The following is a 21,049-nucleotide window of genomic DNA, read 5'->3' on the forward strand; positions in this document are numbered from 1 at the left end:
CGGCGCTTGCAGCAGAAGAGGGCAGGAACGGGAGGTGGCTGGGCACCGCAGCAGCTCGACAGAACATGCATGAGCTCGGTGTCGGCATTTCCCTGGGGCCACTGCTGAAGGATGTGAGTGGAGGTGCCCGACTGCGCCGCCTGGCGCCACTGCGCGCTGGTGGTCTGCATCAGATCAGCGGGCCACAAGCGGCATGGTATGTAAACCGTGGAGCAGTCCCTCAATCACCAACGAGTGGCAGAAGGGGCTGCGCTCGCTGTTTCGGGAAAGGAAGGGGCTGCGCTCGCCGCTTCGGCCTGTAGGTGGACGGCCAGGTGCGTCACTGCCGGGCTGCTTTGATGCACAGCACGCTGCTTGCTTGGAGGCAGGGGCCCCGATCAGTTGCTGTAGGGGGTCATGCCAATTGAACCTTGGCGCGGGAAAACCCTTGTGCTGCTCGTGCAGCCAATTGGCCATTACGCCACAGCTCTACTCCTTGAGGCGGCGCACCATGCAATCAGAGCCGGCAGAGGAGCCGGCGGCGGCGGCGGCGCTAGTGGCGACAGCACCATGGCCGGCAGTGACGGCGCCCCCAAGCGACAGCCGGCTGCCTGCCCCCACTGCCACCTCTGAGCTGCAGCAGGACAGCGCGTTGTGTGGCAGTCGGGCGACCCGGCTGCAGCAGCTTGTTCGCCGCATCTTGAAAGTGGGCCAGGCAGCGACGGAAGTCAAGGTAGAGGATGAGCAACAGGCAGCGACAGAAGCGAGCGCTGGCAACAAGGAACAAGCCGAGGAGCCGTCGCAGCCGGAGCAGCCGCAGCAGCAGCAGCAGGAGCAGGAAGAGCAGCTGGTGCAGGGGTCGCAGCAGCAGGAGGCGCCGCCGCAGCAGCGACAGCAACAGGAGCAGCTGCAGGAGCCGCAGCTGGAGGTGGATCGGCAGCCAGAGGAGCCGCAGGAGGCGGATCGGCAGCCAGAGGATCCGCAGCAGGAGGCGGATCAGCAGCCGGAGGATAAGCAGGAGGCTGCGGAGGTGGCTGCGGTGCCGGAGCTGGCGGGCGGCAGTGCCGCTGAGCCACCCATGGCGCTGCTGGGAGTGGACCGCGCCGCCGCCGTCCGGTGGAACGCTCGCTGCCGGCTGAGGCTGGACAGCGCGGGGCGGCTGACAGGTGCTGTGCAGGGGCGAACGCACACGCACGGCCCGGCAGGGTCAGGGCACCCCTTGGCCGCAGCTGCTCATGCCTGCGCAGCTGCATGCAGCCGGCTGGTCACGAATCCCTGCTTTCCTCCCTGCCGCGCAGCATCCGACACGCCCGAGCAGTATGTTGTGGAGGGGCTGGCCAGCTGGGGCGAGGCGGCGGTGGCGCGGGACCTGTTGCTGCTGTGGCGCCGTGCCGTGGGCCCGGGGCCGGGGCGGCGGGGTTACTTCTCTGGTGCCCTCGCTCGCTTCAATTGCCCCGCTGGGCACAGGTCAGGCCCCACCCTTGCCCCTGCTGCGCACCGCGCCTCTGCCTCATGAGCTGCAGGGCGGGGCGCTGCTGCCTGCCCTTGCCCCTGCTGGGTTCCCTGCCTCCCTGCGGCTCGGCCAGCCCGAGCGCGCCTAGCACTAGCCTCCCCACGGCATGCCTCCCGCTGGCCTGCCCCTGCAGGCTGGCGGCAAAGGCTCCAGGGCTGGGCGCCCGCCTGCGTGGCTGCGCCGCCTGGGGCCAGGTGCACGCCCTGGTGCTCGGCATGGCTGCCAGCGGCGAGCTTGCACGCCTGGCAGCCGCCGCGCTGCCGCCGCCGCCGGTGGCGGCAGGGCCTGGCAGCGGGAGGAAAGACGATCGAGGGACCAAGAGGAGGGCAGCTGGTGGACCCCAGCAGGCCCCAGCAGCAGCTGCCAAGGCGCGTGCCACAGCTTCGGCGCTGAACCAAGCCTCGGCAGCAGGCCCGGCACCGTCCATGGCAACCGCAGCTGGCCCAGCCGCTGCGGCGGCGGCACGGACACGCGGCGCGGCCGTCGCGGCCCCTGCCGCCAGCACAGGCAGCGGGCCGGCTGCGGGCAGCGGGTGGCCCGCAGGCGTCGGCTCCCGCCACGGCGGCTGGTCGGCACGGGTGTTTGCTGCTCTGGATGCTGAGGGGCGGCCATCAGGTGCGGCTGCTACTGAAGGCCACTGTTGCTGCTGGGCCGCCCCTGCTGGGTGCAGGGGCACTGCTTTGCTGCAGCGCTGCCACCTGCACCACAAGCCTGCATGCCCCTCTCGCTCGCTTGCTGATCCAGAGACCGCGCCTGGTGGGGAGCGTGCCGTGGGCCTATTCAGCAGCAGGGAGCAGGCGGCTGTGGCGCATGACCTGGCACTGGCGTGGTGCCAGCTGGCAGCTGGCGCCAGCCTGCAGGCTGCTGCCGCTCCCTACAACTTCACCCTGGCCAGGTGAGCGGCGGGCGCCTGCTTGCTCCCCAGCAGTTTATCGCCTCCAGGGCCCCGCCATGCAGCCAGCGCCAGCTGCCATGCATGTGCCCATTGCGTGCTGCCGAGGGCAGCCTGGAGGCCCGGCGGGAACTCCTTCTGAAGGGCTGCCCCGGGTGCCTGGGACTGCATGCCGCAAGCCAACCGCTTGCTCCTCTCTTCCCTCTGCAGCCTGCGCAAGCATGCTCCGCTGGATGAGCTGCAGGGGTGCAGGGCCTGGGGCCAGCTGACCTACCTCCTGCGCCGCATGGCGGACAGTGGCCGCCTGCGCCGGCTGGCTGCCGCGCTGGCGCCGGCGCCGGCGCCCCAGCAGGCGCCCGCCACAGCGGCGCCCAGCGGCGCGCGTCAGGCACCCGCCGGAGCTTCCAGGCCGCCCAGGCAGGCTGCCTCGCAGCCTGCTGGCGCATGGAAGGGTCTCTTACACACCCCAAGCGGCAAGTGGCAGGCGAAAGCCACACTGGGCCTGGACACCGCAAAGCAGCCTGCAGGCAAGCCAGGGCCTGCCTGTGTGGGCAGCCTGCGGCATGCCCCAGCCCTCACGGTTGTTGGCTGCATTCTCCCATGCCTCTTTCTTGCCCATCGCGGCAGCACGAGGACACAGGAAAACACCCGCCCAAAAAACAGATTGGTTCCTGACCCAGTCTGTGCTGTGCCTGCGCAGCCTCTGCCATCAGGACGAGTTACTCGCTGTCGTGCTACGAGACCCAGGCTGTCGCGGCGCTGGCGCGGGACCTGGGTGTCGTTTGGGAGCAGCTGCGCACAGGGAGGGAGTTGGAGAGGGCACCCGTGCAGTACAACTTCCCCCTCGACAGGTGGAAGCCGCCTGGCAGCCGCCACCCTTTGAGCCAGCCCCATCAATGGCAGTACAAGCACAAGCACCGCTCCTGCCTTGCTGCCGCCGCGGCAACCTGTTTCGTGCCACGGCGCACGAGCTTGACGGTGCTTTGCGGTTGTGCGCCCTCCCCTGCAGCCTGCGGCAGCAGACGGCGCTGCTGGCCAAGCTGCGGGGCTGCGCCGGCCTGGCAGAGCTGCGCTTGCTGCTGGCAACCACGGATGCCAGCGGCGCGCTGAAGCAGCTCGCTGCCAGCTTGGCAGGAGGGAAGGCGGGAGAGGAGCCAGAGGAAGGCGCGGCCGGGGCTGGCCTCGCTGCAGGGACTCGACTGCCCAATGGGATCTGGCGGCCCAGACTGTATGTTTGCCTGGACGCCTCTGGGCGGCCCACAGGTCAGTGCCCCGGCCCCAGCCACCTGCCCTGTGCGGAGCAGACTTCTGCGGGATGGCCTCAATGCTGTGGGCTCCACACGCGGCACACACACATGGGCTCACCATGCAGCCAGCATTGCGTGCCTGTGCAGCGGGCGGTGCCTCCGGGCACTCGCTGGGCCAGTTTGGCAGCCAGGTGGGGGCCGCCGTGGCGCACGACCTGGGGATCGCGTGGCGCCAGCTGGGCACCGGCGCCGAGCTGGAGGAGATGGCCAGGCACTACAACTGGCCGCCTGAGCGGTACGCTGTCCTTTTCTCATCCGTGTGTCAGGTCTTTGTGTCAGGCTCTCCCGTGCCATGTCCTGCGTTGCCGATGACTGGTCTCTGGTCATTAATGGCGGGGGCGGCGAGGTGCGGCAGCAATGATGTGCTCCCTCCCTGCCTCGCCTGCAGCCTGCGGCGCCAGAAAGGGCTGCTGGCCCAGCTGCGGCAGTGCGGCACGATAGACGAGCTGCGGTCGCTGCTGAAGAGGCTGGAGGGCTCTGGCGAGCTGCACAGGCTTGCTGCCAGCCTGGGTGGGGCCGCCGCCGCCGCTGCTGCCGGCGAGCCGGGGTCAGCAGCGGCTGGCAAGACCACAGCGGGCGCGCGGCGGCGGCGGGGCGCTGCGCCGGCACCTGGCGACGCGGACTTGCAGCCTCTGAGGGGGGTGTGCACCCGGGGCAAGGGCAAGCCTGGCTGGGAGGCGCGGATCCATTTTGCACTAGACGCTGCTGGCAGGCCTTCGGGTGAGCGCATGGGCGTCTGCTCGGGGCCGCTGCCCGAGGCTGCCAGCTTGGTTGCCCGCATGCCGACCCAACAGCCGCCCTTGCTGGCACCCCTTCTGCCTTGGCTCCAACGGCGAATTGCCGCTGGCGTGGTTGCCTGCGCGCATGCCTCACTGCTGCCTGTGCGGCCCCTGCCTGCCCCTGCAGCCGAGCGTGCCACCACCAACCGTTACATGGGTACCTATAGCACCAGGGAGGAGGCGGCTGTGGCGCATGACCTGGCGCTGGCGTGGCGCCAGCGGGCGGCCGGTGCAGACATGCAGGCTGCCCGCTACAATTTTGGCCTGGCCGGGTGAGGCCTGGTTGCTGCTGCTGCTGCTGCTGCTGCTGCTGCCCTCTTTTGCACCGGCGATAGGGAGTGCTGCTGCCGGCTGGGAAGCACCGCTGGTTGGGCAGGCCTCGGGGCGCCTTGGCGGGGTGGCTCGGTCCTCCCTCTGTCCGGCGCTGTTGGCAGGCAGCTGCTGCACACTTCCGCTGCCGTCGGGCAAGGCGGCGACCTGCCTGTGCCGCTGCCGACTTTCTTTGCCGCCGCTCCCGCCCTGGGGCGCCACCGCACCCTGCCTGCGTGCAGCCTGCGGCGCCACAAGCTGGTGCTGAGCCAAGTGCTGCGCTGCGCCACGGCGGATGAGCTGCGCGTCCTGCTCAAGGACCTCAAGGCGTGCGGCCAGCTGGCCCGTCTGGCGGCCAGCCTGGCACCAGACGCGACGGGGGGCGCGCGGCGCGGCCGCGCGCGGCTCGCGCCGCGCGCCGCGTCCCCCGCAGCCTGGGACGCGGCGGCGGCGGCGCAGCAGGAGGAGCGCCAGCTGCTGCAGCAGCGGGTCAAGGGGGAGCCTGGGGAGGAGGGGCAGGGCGGCGGCAGGCACGGCGGGCAGGCCGCGACGGGCCGCCGCGTGCGCCTCTGGCTCCAGCTGGACGACGACGACCAGCTGCAGCAGTTTGAGGGGCGGGTGGCTGAGTACACGCCCACGGGGTGAGGCAGGGAGGGGGAGGGGGAGGGGCACCCTCTCATGCGCGATGCCGGGCACCCGCGCTAAACAATGGGCCCTGTGCTGCATTCCGCTGGCGCTGCGTGCGGCGCGTGCGGCGCGCTGGTGCCCTGCTTCCTGGCTGGCTGGCGAGCAGGCGGGGCGGGCTGCTGGCGTGGCCTCCAAGAGGGGCCGCCCCGCTGGCCCACCCCGTCTCCATGCTCCCTCCCCTCCCCTCCTGTCCCTCGCCCTCTGTGCTCCAGCAAGCACCACATCATGTTTGATGACGGCGATGAGGCGCTGGTGGACCTGGCCAGCACCAGGTTTGAGTTCACCGACAGCGCTGGCGCGCAGGGCGGTCCGCCCCCGCCCGCGGCGCCACCTGCGGCGGCGGCGGCGGCGACGGACCCGGCCTCTGCGGCGGCGGATGTGGGGCAGAAGCTGCACGTGTGGTGGCCGCAGGACCGCCTGTACTACCTGGCATGTGTCACGCATGTACTGCGCAACGGGTGTGTTGAAATTGCTTCGGCCTTGCCAGAGCACTGGCCTGTCTGCTGCCCGCGCCATCCCATTAGAACAGCCCGCCTGGCTGGCGGCACCAGGCCCGCACGCCTGGCCCCCCGCTTGCCGCCATGCGCCTGGCCCCGCAAGCCGCTTGGTGGCCCGTGGTGAGCGTGCCGCTGTACTGCTGAGCGTATTGCAGGATGTACTGCATACGGTACGACGTGGATGGCATGGAGCTGCTGCTGGACCCGCTGGAGCAGCGGGTGCAGTGGGCCTGGCTGCCGCGGCAGCGCCGACACGAGCGCCAGCTGCGCGCCCTGCGCCAGCGGCAGCGCGAGGCCGCGGTGGCGGCGCGCGTGGCCGCGCGCGCGGCAGCGCAGGCTGGAAAGCAGCCTGAGGAAGAGCTTGGCGAGGAGGGGGAGGAGGAGGCTGGGGAGGAGCAGCAGCAGCAGCAGCAGCAGGAGCAGGAGCAGGAGCAGAGTGGTGGCACGGCAGCGGCAGCCGCCGCCGTGCAGCAGGCAGGCGGCGGGCGGCGCAAGCAGCCGCGTCCGCAGTCGCTAGCCGACGCTTGGCTGGGCGAGGCCAAGCGTCCGCGCCTGCACGCACCCCCGCCACGGCAGAACCGGCAGGCCCAGCAGCTGGGGCCAGGCCTGCCGGCGCCGAGCAGCCTGGGCCTAGCCGCGACGGCTGCTGTCGCGCTGGCTGGGCCCGAGGAAGCCACCGCTGCTGCGCAGCCTCCCGGTGCAGCAGCGGGCGGCGGCGGCGACGGCGGCGGCGACGCTTCCGACCTGTTTTTGGACATGCTGGATGCGGCTGCCGCGCCTGCTGCCACTAACACCGGCCTCAGCACCGAGCTGGTGGGCTCCTTCATGGCGCTGCTGGACACGCTGGGGGAGCGGGAGCGGGGCGAGAAGGTGTGTGCGTGGTGGCGGTGGCGGCGGCGCGGTTGCATGTGCGCGTGGTGCTGGTGATCGAGGGGCTTGCGGGGCCTGCCACCAAGCAGGGCTGCTGGCTTGCGGGGCCGCCCGCTGCGCGCAGGAGCGGCGCCTGCGCGTGCTGCTGGGCATCGGGCAGTACAAGGGCGCGGCAGCCATGATGCAGACGGCCGTCAACCTGGCGCTGTCCAGGCTGCCAGCCTGATGGCATTAAGTCTGGGCCAGCCGCAGCTCCGGGACACATGTCATGCGAGTGGTGGAGGCCCTCTGTCGTCAGCCAGGCCTGCACCGCCTTGATACCGCCCCATCTACATCGCCTGTAGCACTCAATACGCATGTGACAGGTTACACTCTGAAATCCAAGGGTTCCACGCCCCAACCACCTGTCAACTGCGCACCGCGGGCTGAGCTGGCAAGTTTGCTCCACCCTTCAAACAATCCTGGCCTTCCACTGCCGCTTTAGCACACACGCAGCGGTGTCAGGGGGGCTGCTGCAGACGCCAGCCGCAGCGTCTGTCAGCTGCAGGCCGGCGGCGTTACGTCGCTGCAGGCCCGAACGTGGTGCTTTGCTGCCCACCAGGGTGGCACATCCGATCAAAGACCTCAGGTGGGCGCAGGGGTTTACGGCCTGTTGGCAGTCAAACTCGAGATGCTCACAACCTGTGCTTGAGGCCGCCTTCTGGCCTGCCCACAAGCCCGATGATGGTGCAGTGGTGTGGGTTTCAGCCCATGCGCTCGCCCGCATCACCAGCGCCCTGGACGCAGTTGGCAGTGGGCCGCGCCCCGAAGCCCACTCCTCTTCCGCATTCCTGATCGCAGCGATCGCCTGTGTGCATGCGCATGCATCCGTTTGAAATGACGCGGCACCCCCGCCTGCCCGCGGCGGCGCTGGCGGCGGCGGCGCTGGCGCTGCTGGCGGCGCTCCCCCGCGCCGCCGCGCACGGCTTCCTGGCCATGCCCGCCGCCCGCAACGTCATCCACTCCACCTACTACCCCCGCGCCGCCGCGGAGCGGGACAGGTACGAGGAGAGCTACTGGAACTACTGCCCGCACTGCCTGGCGGCGGGCGGCCCGGGCCAGGTCAGCGGCGGCGGCAGCCTCACGTGGCCCGCCGGCCTCAACGGCTTCTGCGGCGACATGTATTACAAGGACGGAGCAGCACCCAACGTGGACACCAGCAGGGACCACGAGGCCGGCGGGCGCTTCGCCACGGGTGGGCGGGCCGCATCTGCTCCAGGCCGCGGCGGCTGCCTGGCTGCTGGGCGCGCTGCAAGGAAGCGTGCAGGTGACGGCGATTGCTGGTGCACGCACATCCGAACGTGTCGCCGCCGCCCCTGCGCAGGCGAGATTGGCGGTACGTACGAGGAGGGCGGGGTGATGAAGGTGCAAGTGGGCATCACCGCCCACCACAACGGCCGCTTTGGCTTCCGCATCTGCCGCGTCGCGGCGCCCGCCCAGGGCCAGACCTGGGTGGACGCCGAGAAGGCGCAGCTGACACCCGAGTGCTTCAACCAGGTGGGTGGGTGGCGGCGGCGGCGGCGGTCGCGGTGCGTGGCGGGGCGGTGGGCCGCAAGGCGTGGCCGCTGGGGCAGAGGGGCTGCTGCGTGTGTGTTGCGTGCAGTCTGCGCTGTGCCAGGCTTGCCCTACACACCTGCCCGGCTTGTCTGCGTGTGCTGTGTGCTGTGCAGTACATTCTAGTCCAGGCCAACGTGAATGGCTCCCAGGCCCCCTACCAGCAGTACTCATACCTGCCGTTCAAGCGCTGGGAGGCAAGCGCTGCCGCACACCTTGCGCTGCCCCTGCCTGCCCCCTGTTTGTTCTGCTCGAACGCTTGCCGGCAGAACGTGGGTGGGCTGGCTGGGGACCCCGGCTGGCCAGGCTGGCTGACAGGCTTGGCACGAGAGGCAGGCTGGACCCATGACCGGTGTGCGTGCGGCGCCCTGACCCGATGCGCCCCCTGCTATGCTGCCCGGCATCCCGGCCTGCCGCCTGCAGGGCTACTCCTTTGATGCCACCCCTCCCATGTACACCTACTACTACACTGTGCCGGATGGCCTGAACTGCGACGGCGTGAAGTTCCGCTGCGTGCTACAGTGGTGAGCGGTGTGGCAGCAGCAGCTGCTGTGGTGCTGCTTGGAGAGGTTCAGCCGCCTGCCGGCTGTCGCCGGCTGCTGCTGACCGGGGGCCCGCCAGCTGGGCCTGCGCAGCTGCCTGAGCCGCCCGCTGGGCTCCCCCGCCGGTTCCGCTGCGCCCGCTGGGCAGGCACTGGGCGACGGGCAACTCGTGCACGCCGCCCGGCACGCCAGACGCGTACCGCGAGAAATCGATCGAGTACTGCGGCCCCAACGCGCCCTTCCCCGAAGGTGCTCCCACCTCTGCATGCATGCCGCATGCCTGCCGCCACTGCGCTGGGGCCCTGCGTGCCTGCCTGGTGCCTGGCTGCCCTGGCTGCCCTGGCTGCTGCCAGCCTGCGAGGTGGCGGGAGCGGCCAGCTACCTGCTCACCGCCTGCGTTTTGTACACACAACGTGCGACGCTGCTGCATCTGTGCAGAGTTTTGGAACTGCGCAGACATCCGCACCACCCCTCGCTCCAAGTGAGCGGCGGCGCCTGCGCTGCGCTGCGCTTTCCCTTTGCTGCTGCGCCGCCCGTTTCAGCCTGTCCAGCGGCTCGCACCGATCGGCCACGGCAGGCCTGTTTTGTGGGGCCGGCATGTGTGCCACAGGTGCATGCGCCGCCGCATGACTGCCGCGCCCTGCCTCCTGCCCTGCAGCGTGCCTCCGTCCCCGCCAAGCCCTCCCTCGCCGCCACCCTCGCCGCCGTAAGCCTGGCTGCATGAGCTGCCTGGACCCGCAGCAGCTCGTGACAGTGACTGTGCAATGTGACAGTTTTGGGCTGGGCCCTGCATGTATATGGGCTATGCCAGCCTGACACCAAGAAGGCTGGCCTGCTGCCGGCCTGCAGGTTCCCTTCGCCGCCGCCTTCGCCCCGGCCCTCGCCGCCCTCTCCGCCGCTCCCCAGCAGGCAAGGCGCAGACTGGATGCGCGCGGCGTGGGCTGCTGGCGTGCAGGCCCAGCCCAGGCTGGACACCTTGCCCTGTGGCTGGTGCTTACTGCCAAATCCATGTGCCGATCCGCCGCCTCGTGCATCCGCCTGCTCCCTGCCCCTGCAGCCCGCCGCCAAGCCTGTCGGGCTACCCCTGCCAGTCTGGCAACGCCACCTGCTTCTGCTTGTGGAAGGGCGGCGCCGCCGGCACCTTTGCCGACGTCAAGACGGGGTGCAAGGTGGGCTGGCAGCGTGGTCGTCCGCACCAGGCTGGCTGGCTGGGCATGGCGGCTGCTGCTGTATGGTCCTGCCCTGCATCGTTGCGATTATGCACTCTGCTGCATGACCCGGCCGGCGCTGCCAGTGCACAAACCGCGCCAGCGCTCCGTGCGCGCTCCTGCTGCCGCTGCCCAAGCTGACATGTTGCCGCCGCCGCCGCCGCCCTGCCCCGCCACGCATGCAGTCTTACTACTCGTGTGTGCCGGGGGGCGTGCCCAGCTACTCTTCCTGCATCTCCGGCCTGTTGTTCAGCGACAGCATGGTCGCCTGCGACTATCCAGCCAGCGTCAGATGTGATGTCCCGCCCACGCCCGCGCCCAGCCCGCCGCCCTCGCCGGCGGCGGCGACGCGCCCGGCGCCGCCCTCGCCGCGCCCGCCCTCGCCAGCGCCGCCGGCGAGGAAAAGCAGCCCGCCGCCGCGGCCGCGCCCGCCGCAGCCGCCGCCACGCCCTCGCCCGCCCCGGCCGCCGCCGTCCCCTCGCCCGCCGCCACGCCCGCCCCGGCCGCCGCCGTCCCCACGCCCGCCGTCCCCACGTCCCAGCCCGCCTCCCCCGGCCGGGTGCGCTGCTTGCTGCATCTGATGGCAGCAGCGTGCTGGGAATGCAGCGCCCTCGCCTCGCCTCATCCTGCCGTGCTTCTCCTGAGCTGCCTGGCCCTCCAGCCACTCATTCTCATGGCTGTGTTGCTGGGGCTGATGGTGGATGTGCAGGGGCAGCGGGCTGCCGGGATCCCTGGCCAACCCCTTCAACATCACCTCCCTGCCCTACCTCAGCCCTAAGCTGTCGGTGGGTGTCGGCTGGGGCCAGGCTGGAGCGGCCTGGGAGGGAGGCAGGCCCCCCCCGGCGGCGCCTGCAGCAGCCGCAGCACCAGCAAACGCATGCGCCACATCGCACTGCCGTGCCGTGCGTGCCTGGCTGGCCTCCCTGCCCTTCCCCGCTGCAGCTAACTGGGGAGGTGGCCTGACCAGCCTGCATGGCCCGACCGGCCTGCACACCCTCCACCTGTCGCAGATGGCGGACAAGCACAGGGGGGTGCTGCCCAGTGAGGTGCCGCAGTGCGGCTCCATCTTCCCATCCACTCGCGGCTATGCATTCAGGTGTGGCTGGCTGGCTGGCATGGCCTGCTGGCACGGCCCCTGCGGCGAGGCGGCCTGGGATGAGAGAGCTTGCGTGATGAGCGGCCGGGCCTGCCCAGCCTGGCGCACAAGACCAGCATGGCACCGGCAGCAAGGAGGCCGCATGGCGGCGCGGAGGCCTCCCGCCGACGTGGCCATTGGGTGCCCCATGATGCAGGTGGCAGGCCCCCGCGGCCGGCACCCTGCGCGCCTCCACTTGCGGTTACACCGATGCCGACACGCTGCTGGCAGTGCTGGTGGGCAGCTCCAGGAGCGGGCCCTGGCGGTGCCTGCGGTGAGCAGCAAGCCGGGGGGCAGCCAGGGGCACAGGGCATCCTGCAAGGGGGGCGCCTGGCCTGGCCGCTGCCGCCGTGGGTGGTGCGCCAGCGACGGCCGGGCTGGGCTGCTCTCGGCGCCCCACATTCCCAGCGTCCTGTCCTCGCTGGGCATACCTGCCTGTGTAGTACCTTCCAACCTCCCCTCTGCATGCCCGCCCCCGCCACCCCTCCCACAGGAGCAACGACGATGACCTCGCCTGCGCCGCCGCCAACGAGTTTGCCAGTACGGCCTCCGCCTCCGCCGCCGCCGGCAGCTGGTATCTGGTCGTGGTGGCCGAGTACGAGAACAACATCCCCCCAGACTTCCAGCTGCGCGTCACGGGCCCAGCGTGAGTGGCAGGCCGCGGCAGCGGTACCAGCGGCAGCGCTGTGGGGTGGTGGGGGGCGTGGGGATGGTGGGGGTGGTCCCTTCCTCCCTCATCGGCCGCTTGGTTGGGTTGATCCTTCCTGCCAGCCCAGCAGGCCAAGGGCTGGTGCTTGCTGCTGCCGGCCAGCGTGCGCGACGGTCGGTGCCTGCACGCGTGCTCATGTCCGCCGCATTCCTCGCTGCGCCGCCGTGCGCAGCACGCGGCTGAGGCGGGCGATGCGGCTGCAAGGCGTGTGAGGGGAGCCGGGCAGGCACGCGATGAGTGCGGCCCCAATTCGTCCCCTCGATTTTGGAGGCTGGGAGTCCAATCAGTGGCTTAGCTGACAGCTGCACCGACGGCCATTCATACACACCCTTTCAGCAACAGGGGCCGCCAGCTCTCGGCAGCTGGATGGCTCGCTGTTTTCATGCGCAGCCGCCCATTTGCGCTGCTCCGGCCTGCAGCTGCTGTGCCTGCGCCTGCATGCCCGAGGCGCCGCAAGGCCCTCCATTTGTACCGCCATTACCTTTTTCCCACATGCCCAACCCAATGAACAGTTGCTGAGCTGCCCTTTTCATCTTTTCACTGCCATACACCCCCGTTTCCACCATTTTCAACTACTGTATCACACACGCACGCACTGCATGCCCCGATTCAAACGCACCTTAAGCATTCACTCCGCAGCCGGCAAGTACGCTGGCCAGGTAGCTCCCCTCACCCGGCACACCCCACCCACGCGCCTCTGGCACGGCCAACCTTACGCTTGCGCAGCTTACACTTGGGCAGACGGGAGCAGGCAGGCGGGCAGGCGGGCGGCGGCCTGCTTCATGCCGGTACTGCCTCCAGATACCCCTCTTGCAACCCCGCCAGCAGCTCCCGCAGATCAGCCGCTGCCGCTCCCGCCAGCAAAGGCAGGTCCCGCCCAAGCTGCCGCCCGGCCGCTCTGTAGTCGCCCCCCGCCGCTGCCGCCCGCCGCAGAGCCTCCAGAAAGCTGCCTCGCAGGGTGGCTGCCGCCACGCCGGCAGCTGCCCTGGTGGCGCCGGCGCCGCCAGCCGGCGCCTGCTGCTGCTCACGCAGCTCGGGTGGCTGCTGCCGCGAGTCCGCTGGCATTCCACCTCCCTGCTGCTGCTGCTGCTGGATGGAGCGCTGCTGCTGCACTCCAGCCGGCGGCGGTGCCTCCCGCCCGCCGCGTGCTCCTGCCGCTGGCGCAGGCGCTGCCGCCCCCGCGTGCCCCCGCCGGCGCTTGCGTGGAGGCTCGCCCGAAGGCCCGCCGTCCTCGCCTCTGCTGCCGCCGCCGCCCTGCTGCTCCTCCATGCCCCGGCCGGCGCAGCCGCCCCGAGCAGGCTCCTGTGCATCTTCCAGCAGTTCGACCCTCTCCTGCGCCAGGCTCGGCGGCAGGCGCATGGCCAGGACAACCAGGGAGGTTCGGACAAGGAGGCGCAGCTGCCTTCTTATCAAGGCAAAGAATGATGTGCTGCCTTGAGCTTGCGGCAGGGCCACGACTGGCAGCGGGAGGGCAGGACCGCGAGCGAAGTCGACAGGTGGAGGGGCCTGCCCACCTGCCCCGCCTGCCTCCCAACACACACCACCACCGCTGCCGCCACACACCTGGTGCAGCAGCAGCAGCTCCTCGTCGCCGTCGCCATACAGCACAAAGTGGCGCCTGCAGGGGGTGCGGCCAGCATGGAAAAAGGAAAAAACAACAACGGTCAGCCAAGACCCATGCCCGATCAAGCTGGGGCCACGGCACGGCACAGCACAGCACAGCACAGCGCAGCACAGCGCAGCACAGCGCAGCACCGCACAGCGCCGGTCTGGACGCTGGCCGGCCGCGGGGCTCACTTGGAAGCTGAGGAGAAGTCGGCCACGAAGCCGCTGTACCACTGGCCGTCCTCAGGCCAGTACACAGCCACCCGCCTGCCCACCAGCTCCCCGCCCCACTGCCGAGCGGCCAGGCGGCTGGGCTGCTGCGCGCCGCAATCCCGCACCCCACGCTGAGCCTGCTGCCGGCCACCCAGCACCGCCTTCTGCCACCACGTGGCCGCCGGCACCTCCGCCGCCGCCCCTGCAGCGCCACCCGCGGCGGGCGGCGCGGGCGCCTGCTGCTGGGCCGGCCCGCCCTGGCCGTCGCCTGGAGCCTCCTCCTCCTCCCCGCTGCTGTCGCTGCTGAGCAGCAGCCGGTGGCGGAACTTGCGCATGTCTGCCCGCATGCGATGGCCGTCCTCCGCAAACACCAGCCAGTGCAGGCTGCAGGGGCGTGGGTGGGGGGCAGGGGGTGGGCTGCGGTTGATGCCCAACCGAGGGCAGCCAGGGCCGCAAGGCCAGGCGGAAGGCAGGCAGAGCGCGGCGAGCGTGTCCCAGGCATGTCACAGGCGTGTAGGGTCTGGGCATCAACACACCCGCTGTCCAGCTCATCATCCACTGTGGCCTCGTACCACCGCCCATCCATCCACAGCACCTCGATGCGCCGCCCCAGCAGTGGCGCCTCGCTGAGCCGGGACCGGCGCGGGGCGGGCGCCTCGCGCAGCTGTGCCAGGCGGCTGCTGGCCCGCCGCGGCTGCTGCTGGGCAGGCACAGCGGTGGGCTGTCTCTGCTGCTTCTCCAGTGCTTGCTCCGGCTCTGCCGGCAGTGGCACCGGCACTGGCACAGCTGCGCCGGCCGCCTGCTGGCATTGCCGGCGGCGGGGGTCGCGGGGGGCAGGCCCCTGGGCTGGCGCCGTTCTTCCATGCAATCCCTCAGCCTCTACAGGGCAGGAAGAGCGCGCTGTGAACCACGAGCGCCCGCTCAACGTGGTGTCGGCCCGCTGCTCCCCTGCGGGCGGAGCTGGGGCAGCGCCCTGCATTTCCAGACGATGGTATTTGAATTGAATCCAGATGAGACTGGCAAGCACGGATCCGTGCTTGCCAGTCGATCGATGTGGGGTGGCGTGCTGGGAGCGCTGCTGCCGCCGGGCGCTGGGCCCTCTCTCCCTGCTTGTGCAGGCACGGTCGTGTCGTGAATGATTACATTCACACAGCATGCATGCATGGTCACCATCAGGGAGTGACCTGTGGCTGCTGGCTGCGCGGCTGCAGCCCCAGCACAAAGATGCGGGCATCGGCGTCGGCGCACGGCGGCGCCGCCCCTGCCCCGCACGTGTCGCCCCACCTCGCCTGCTGCCGCACCACCGCCAGCCCCGCCTGCGCCGCCAGCTGGCGCAGCTGGTGGGGGGCCACCTCCCGCAGGGCCCACTCCTCCTGCCGCCGCCAGCTCAGCTGCTGCGCGTCGCCAGCCGCCGCCGCCGCCGGCGAGGCGTATCGCTCGAGCTGGAACCGCTGCCGCCAGACGCGGCCGCCGTCGGGCTGCGCCTCCGCCTCCTGCCGCACGCAGGTGCGGCGGAAGGGCCCCAGCACCGCGGCCTCTCCCGGAGAGGCCTGGAGGTGGCCGGGATCAAAGATGTTGAGCACAGCCCAGGAGGGGCCGGCCGGGGACAGCGCCGCCGCCACGCCCCGCAGGCACGCCAGCTGGTCGGCTGCCGACAGCAGGTGGTGGAAGCTGCCCGCCGAGATGAGCACCAGGCGGCAGGCGCCCGCCAGCTGCAGGGCCGCCAGCTGCGGCGCGCCCAGCGCCGCCACATCGGCGCGGTGCCACTCCACGCGGCACCAGGGCGGTGGCGGGGCGCGGGCGGCCGCCAGCTGGCCGCGAGCGGCCGCCAGCATCTCCTCGCTGCTGTCCACCCCGGCCAGGCGCAGCTGCAGGCCCCCAGCGCTCGCTGCCTGCGCCGCCGCGCTGCTGGCCAGCCGCTGAAGCAGGCCCAGCAGCACACGGCCGCTGCCGGTGCACAAGTCGAGCACCGCCACGCCTGCCGCCACGCCAGTGCACACGTCCGCCACGCCTGCCGCCCCCTGCAGCGTCTGCTCCAGCAGCGGCCAGTAGACGTCCAGGTCCCTCCCGGGCTCGTATTCCGGTGGCAGGCTGTGGAGCAAGTGCTCATAGAATTCGGCAAAGCCCGGGGTGTCGTAGCTGCGCTGGACTTGCTTCATGGCGGCAAGCCTCCGACCCTGTGTGGGCACGAGGAGCCGACGAACTAACACAAAGAGTTTGATGCGTTGATCGGTTCGCTCGATGGCGGTGCCGCCCGCCTGGCCCAGCCGCCACTGCACATCACCCGCCGGGCAAAGCGCTCCTGCTGCACATCACGATCCAGTCAAGCCTGCATGCATGGCTCCCAACACCGCCTGCGCCTGCCTGGCACATGACGCTCCCAATGTGCTGCGAATGGTTTCACAAGGGCAGGGCGCTGTCCAGGGGCCGAGCGAGGAGCGGTCCAGCATTGTGCTGCCCGCATGCGACTGCGAAAATGGTGGACATGAGTGGGTGTCACGAGGGATGGCATGCATCAGTAGGAATCAGAAAAAGAAGTTCAGGTCAAGTCTGGTCAAGTATCGCGAAGCGTAGGTATGCGCACACAAGGAAAGGGAAAAGGAGCAGGCAGGTGGTGGGTGGAGGTGGGGCTGGGCAGGGTGAGGCGGGAGTAACAGAGGCCTCATGATGGGTGGGAATGCTGTGCACCTGAAAGAAAGAAGGGCAGAGAGTGGTGCAGACAGAGGCACCTGGTGGGCAGCTGGGGAGCGCGTTTTGCTAGGTGCAAGGTGCGAAAGGGCAGCGTGGTCAAAAGGGGATGGCTATGGTGCCGGGAGTCGGGTGGGTGCGGGCCAGCAGCGGCACCCGCGCACAAAGCGCGCACGGGTCGCAGCTGGCAGCGCCGATGTGGGATGCCGTAGACCCCGAGAGGTGGGCGCATGAATGGAAGCGAAGTGGGATGTAGGGTAAGGGAGAGGGCGGTAAAACTCAATTGCATAAGGGGGACAGAGAGCTACTGGAAGCAGGGGGTCTAGCGGAGAGGAGGAAGAGGAACACTCGGCAGATGACGTCAGGACAAAATGGGCACAGGGCAGGCTGGCTAGCCAGCCAGGCGCAGCTCTCTCCGGCTGAAGCTGGCCAGACGGCGGCGCCCTGCGGCTTGCGCATGCGCTGCAGCTGCGGCTGCCACTCTACTGCTGCGCCGTACACCAGGCAGCCGCGTGCACTGCCAGCTTCCAGACGCCTTCTTCTGGCATCTGAACCCGACGCCGCAGGGGCGCGCGCATTTGCGGGGGGAGGGCGACGGCGGCGGCCTGGGGCGCGGCGACGGCGGGCGTGGCACTGCAGCGGAGGGGGTGTGGGGTAGCCAGCAGGTCAGCCCTCCGGCCTCCCGGCGGTTGCAGGGCAGCGCAGCGCAGTGCAGCAGCTGACGGCTGGCATGGCGGGCTCGGGTGGCAGGCTCAAGCCTGAGGAGCATGCAGGCGGGCCGGGCAGCAGCAGAGAGGGGCAATCACCTGCCACGCATTGCGCCCGGAAGCTGACCCTGTCTACCGTGCATCTGGGTTTGTCTGCTGTGCAGGTAAAGCGGATGCAGGGGTTGGCACGGCAGTAGCCGGCCGCGCAGATCTGCCTGGCGGGGCAGGGCTGTGCCGCGCTGCACGTGTCCCCCAGGCGGTTCTCTGCCGGCGGCGGCGGGCGCGGCGAGGGCGGCGGTGGCGAGGGCGGCGGGGGGCCGCGTATGAAGCCGCCGCCGCCGCCGCTGGGGTCGGGCAGGCAGTTGAAGCAGCCGTTGGCGTCCCTGCCGCACTTGTAGCCTGGCATGCAGTCCATGATGCAGACTTGGGGGCACATGGCGCAGCGGGGCCCGCCCGTGTCCAGCCGCACGCCGCACGCAAAGTTCATTTTGTTGCAGCATATCGCTGCGCTGCCGCTGCCGTCCGTGCCGCTGCAGGTGTGCTCGGTGGCATCGTTGCACGGCGCGTACTTGACGGTTGGGTACGTCAGCTGCAGCGGCGGCGGAGGGGGCGGGAGGAGCGAGGCAAAGGCGCGGATGGTCGGGCGTGGCTCAGCGGGGTGCACACAGAAGCCTTGCCGCGGCGGCTGCTGCTGCACAGCCCGGCGCGGCCTGAAACTACAGTGGCGGGTGCGCCACAGCGCGTGAGGCCGGAGCTGGGGGGGTGCAGGGGCAGCGGTCATATGTGGCGGCACCGCGGGCGGTTCCAATTGGGCGGTTGCCGGAGCTGGGGCGGCAGCTGGCGGCGCTGCCCTGCTTGCGGCACGGCTCTGCGGGCCCCACACACCTGCGCCACAGCTCCAGGGGCTGCGAGGAGGAGTTGCAAGGCCAGCAGCGCGGCCAACCAGGTGGCTAGCATCGAGCGCTGCATTCCATCCCTTCAGCGCCGGCCGCGAGGGCTCGAATGACCTGCAGCGTTACCAACCAGAGCCAAGAGCTGTTGGCTGGTGCCGGCGCCAAGAGATTATCATTGGCCACAAGAGAGGGGTTGGAGGCCCGCCCAGCAAGGGTTGTACCCGGCAGACGCAGCGCAAAGCTCCGCTGAAGCCATCACCGAGCCAAACCGAGCCTGCAAGCACACCTGTGGGTTTGCGGGCTGCCTGGGGAGGCGCAGGGGCTGCGCAAGGGCCGGGCTGTTGCAAATGAAGCCTGTGGAGGCACTGGGGTGACCGGGTGAAGCAAAGTAGCCTCTCGAAGGTCTGTTTACAGACCTTCGAGAGTACATCCTGAACGTGGTGGTGGACGGCGGCCGCCAGCTCAGCAGGCCTCCTGGAGCTGAGATGTCTTAGGTTTCCCTGCGATGTGGGCTCATCAGGGTGTCCATCTACATTGTGTAGCGGCCGATCTACGTTTCACACGGCTGTTGTGGTCATTCGGTCAGACCCGGGGCCCGCCCCCCACCACCTCCCGCCACCACCTCCCGCCACCTCCTACCGCCACCACCCAGGAAATGTCCCCTTCCTTGAGCAAGCTCTTAAGCTTGCCTGCCTCACTCCAAGCATGGAACCTTCGAGCAATCAGCAGGCACCCTGCTGCGGCCAAGAGCTGCCCGCAAGTTGGTGCACACGCCCGTCTCGCTTGCATCCCCCCGCCGCCTCTGCTGCGCCCCCTGCCTCCCCCAGCAGCGCCAAGGGCCCTCCACAGCATGCCCTGCTCGACTCATTGAATAGCGTGATGAGTGGGGTGCCTTGTGTGATGGTGGGCCAAAAAGTGGTGGTTATCATGAGCTCACATCAGGGCGAACGCATTATGCGGTGGTGGGGCAGAGCACTCATGCAGAGCTCTCTGGGCAGGGCATTGGGTGCTGACAGAGGAGAAAGCACAAAAAATGTTAAGTTGTGGGTTCGGCTATGAAGAACAGATTACCGTACCAGCGAGGGGCACCTCGCTGCCTAGCAGCATGCGCCTGCCTCCTCCAGAGGTCGAGGCTGCTACCCCTGTTGCTGCGGCGGCAGCCCGTGGCCTTGCCGCCCGGCGCATCGGCTGTGGCAGCGTGCCACCGGTCCCGGCAGTGGAGGCGGCTTTGGCCATGGAGGACGCAGCCACGGCGCTGGCTGTCTTGCGCTGCGGGCGCTTGACGCTGCCCCTGCGCCTCACGCACTGCCAGGTGGCAGGCGTGGTGGCGGTGGAGGGGCGCTGCTGGCACGCAAAGCCGTTGCCGCAGGCGGGTTTGCATTTGGTGGAGGCAGGTTGGTCTGAAGCTGCACATCAGGGAAGGCCAGAGGATGCTGCGTCAGCAAGGAATGCCATGGGGAGAGGAAAGGCGCTGGCCCGGGCCGGCACGCTTCAGGGCGCAGCAAGCAGTGGGAGGTGCCCAGCACGGCAGCAGCACCGCCTCGAAGCAGGAGGCAGCAGCGGCTGCAGCTGTATGGCTGCAGCACCACCTGGCGCAGCAGCAGGCACACCAGCCAGGCAGGCAGGCCGCCAGGCAGCTGACCTGCTTCCACACAGGATGCCGACAGCGCCGCTGTGACGACACACTTGGGTGTGGCGCCGCCGCACCGCGTGGTGCTGCAGGGGTCGGTCCTACACGTGTTGTTCTGGCAGACCTTGCCGGTGGCGCAGGGCTTGCTGTCGTCGCACTCCCGCACAAAGCCGCCGCCGCCGCCGCTGGAGTCGGGCAGGCAGTTGAAGCAGCCGTTGGCGTCCCTGCCGCACTTGTAGCCGGGCATGCAGTCCATGATGCAGACTTGGGGGCACATTGCGCAGCGGGGCCCGCCGGTGTCCAGCCGCGTGCCGCACCGAAACAGCCCTTTGTTGCAGCACAAGTCGGTGCCGGCGCCGCGGCAGGTGTGCTCGGTTGCGTCGACGCACGGCCTGTTGCTGCCGCCAGGCGGGAGCAGCTGGTGCAGCCTGCGTGCCTGGCGCATCCAGGCCACCCCTTGTGGACGCCATCTTAGTGCGCCGTGAGGGAGAGGGGGCAGGCCGCCGGCATGACGGTGTTGCCGCGCGGTGGCGCCTCGTACTGCAGGTGCCGCCGCACAGTCCCCGGGCCCAGCAGACGCCAGGGTTAGGGCAAGTAGAACCCCAAAGGGCTTCATGTGCTTCCTTCGTGCGCTCGAAACCAGCAGCAGGCTGCAGAGAGCAGAGAGGGGATGGGCAGCCGGGTGATGGTCAGCCCGACCCCCGCGCAGAAGGGAAACCGGTTCCGCTTCAGCACCCAAGCAAGGGGTTTGAGCTCCTAACCGCGTGGTGCATGCCGCAGACGCCTCGGCAGCGCGCACCTGCCCTCAGCACGTCCTTGAAGTTGTTGCCGCCGTGAATGGGGCGCCAGTCCGCTCCTGTGGGCATGTGGTGCTTCGATGTAGCGAGGAGAGTTGTTGCAGGGGAGCAAAGCTTGGTGAAGCGAGCAAACAGTGAACCGGTCCTTGAGGCTGCAGCTGCGTGTCCACAATACTGTGCCAGCTGGACCTGAGGCCCCACAGGTGCGTAAACTAGCACTCAGGCCTCCGTCAAGTGAAGCAAGCCGCAGGGGAGGGGCTGTACGATACACGGTTGGATGCGGCGTGGGCAGTCGAGCTCGGCGTTCTCGGGTTTCCATCCTCTGGGCTGAAAATCCACATGTCGAGCACCACAGGGCTCAGTCCACTGAAGGTAAAGGTAAAGGTGGGGAAGAGCCTCCACAAGCTTAACTTCCCGGTTTTAACGTCTAGCTTTAGACCATTATGTGGTGCCTGCTTGCCACCTGGCACTGCCTCGGTGCCGCTGCCTTCTGACT

General features: G+C 69.7%; 4 protein-coding genes across 4 annotated transcripts; 2 read left to right on the forward strand and 2 right to left on the reverse strand.

The window, feature by feature from the left end:
* Positions 1-490: 490 nt before the first annotated feature.
* Positions 491-7,059, forward strand: CHLNCDRAFT_136837 (hypothetical protein; the record flags this gene model as incomplete). Its single annotated transcript, XM_005845544.1, has 14 exons — positions 491-1,145; positions 1,278-1,446; positions 1,626-2,107; positions 2,237-2,387; positions 2,595-2,767; positions 3,085-3,235; positions 3,394-3,647; positions 3,779-3,926; positions 4,080-4,411; positions 4,598-4,742; positions 5,022-5,420; positions 5,679-5,924; positions 6,119-6,833; positions 6,958-7,059. 14 exons carry the CDS (start codon positions 491-493, stop codon positions 7,057-7,059), a joined length of 4,122 nt encoding a protein of 1,373 aa, XP_005845606.1.
* A 650-nt stretch (positions 7,060-7,709) lies between these two features.
* On the forward strand, positions 7,710-12,232 carry CHLNCDRAFT_136838 (hypothetical protein; the record flags this gene model as incomplete). Its single annotated transcript, XM_005845545.1, has 16 exons — positions 7,710-8,067; positions 8,197-8,369; positions 8,543-8,698; positions 8,850-8,950; positions 9,117-9,217; positions 9,407-9,449; positions 9,627-9,674; positions 9,818-9,904; positions 10,026-10,137; positions 10,362-10,463; positions 10,499-10,710; positions 10,886-10,961; positions 11,187-11,272; positions 11,469-11,585; positions 11,805-11,957; positions 12,193-12,232. The coding sequence occupies 16 exons, from the start codon at positions 7,710-7,712 to the stop codon at positions 12,230-12,232; spliced, it is 1,965 nt and encodes a 654-aa protein (XP_005845607.1).
* Positions 12,233-12,800: 568 nt separating this feature from the next.
* CHLNCDRAFT_136839 (hypothetical protein) lies at positions 12,801-15,997 on the reverse strand (the record flags this gene model as incomplete). Its single annotated transcript, XM_005845643.1, has 5 exons — positions 12,801-13,352; positions 13,584-13,638; positions 13,818-14,222; positions 14,375-14,538; positions 15,023-15,997. 5 exons carry the CDS (start codon positions 15,995-15,997, stop codon positions 12,801-12,803), a joined length of 2,151 nt encoding a protein of 716 aa, XP_005845705.1.
* Positions 15,998-20,227: 4,230 nt separating this feature from the next.
* Positions 20,228-20,622, reverse strand: CHLNCDRAFT_136841 (hypothetical protein; the record flags this gene model as incomplete). Its single annotated transcript, XM_005845644.1, has 2 exons — positions 20,228-20,296; positions 20,518-20,622. The coding sequence occupies 2 exons, from the start codon at positions 20,620-20,622 to the stop codon at positions 20,228-20,230; spliced, it is 174 nt and encodes a 57-aa protein (XP_005845706.1).
* Positions 20,623-21,049: the final 427 nt, after the last annotated feature.

Source organism: Chlorella variabilis (assembly GCF_000147415.1).
Source record: "Chlorella variabilis unplaced genomic scaffold CHLNCscaffold_17, whole genome shotgun sequence".
Lineage (NCBI taxonomy): Eukaryota > Viridiplantae > Chlorophyta > Trebouxiophyceae > Chlorellales > Chlorellaceae > Chlorella > Chlorella variabilis.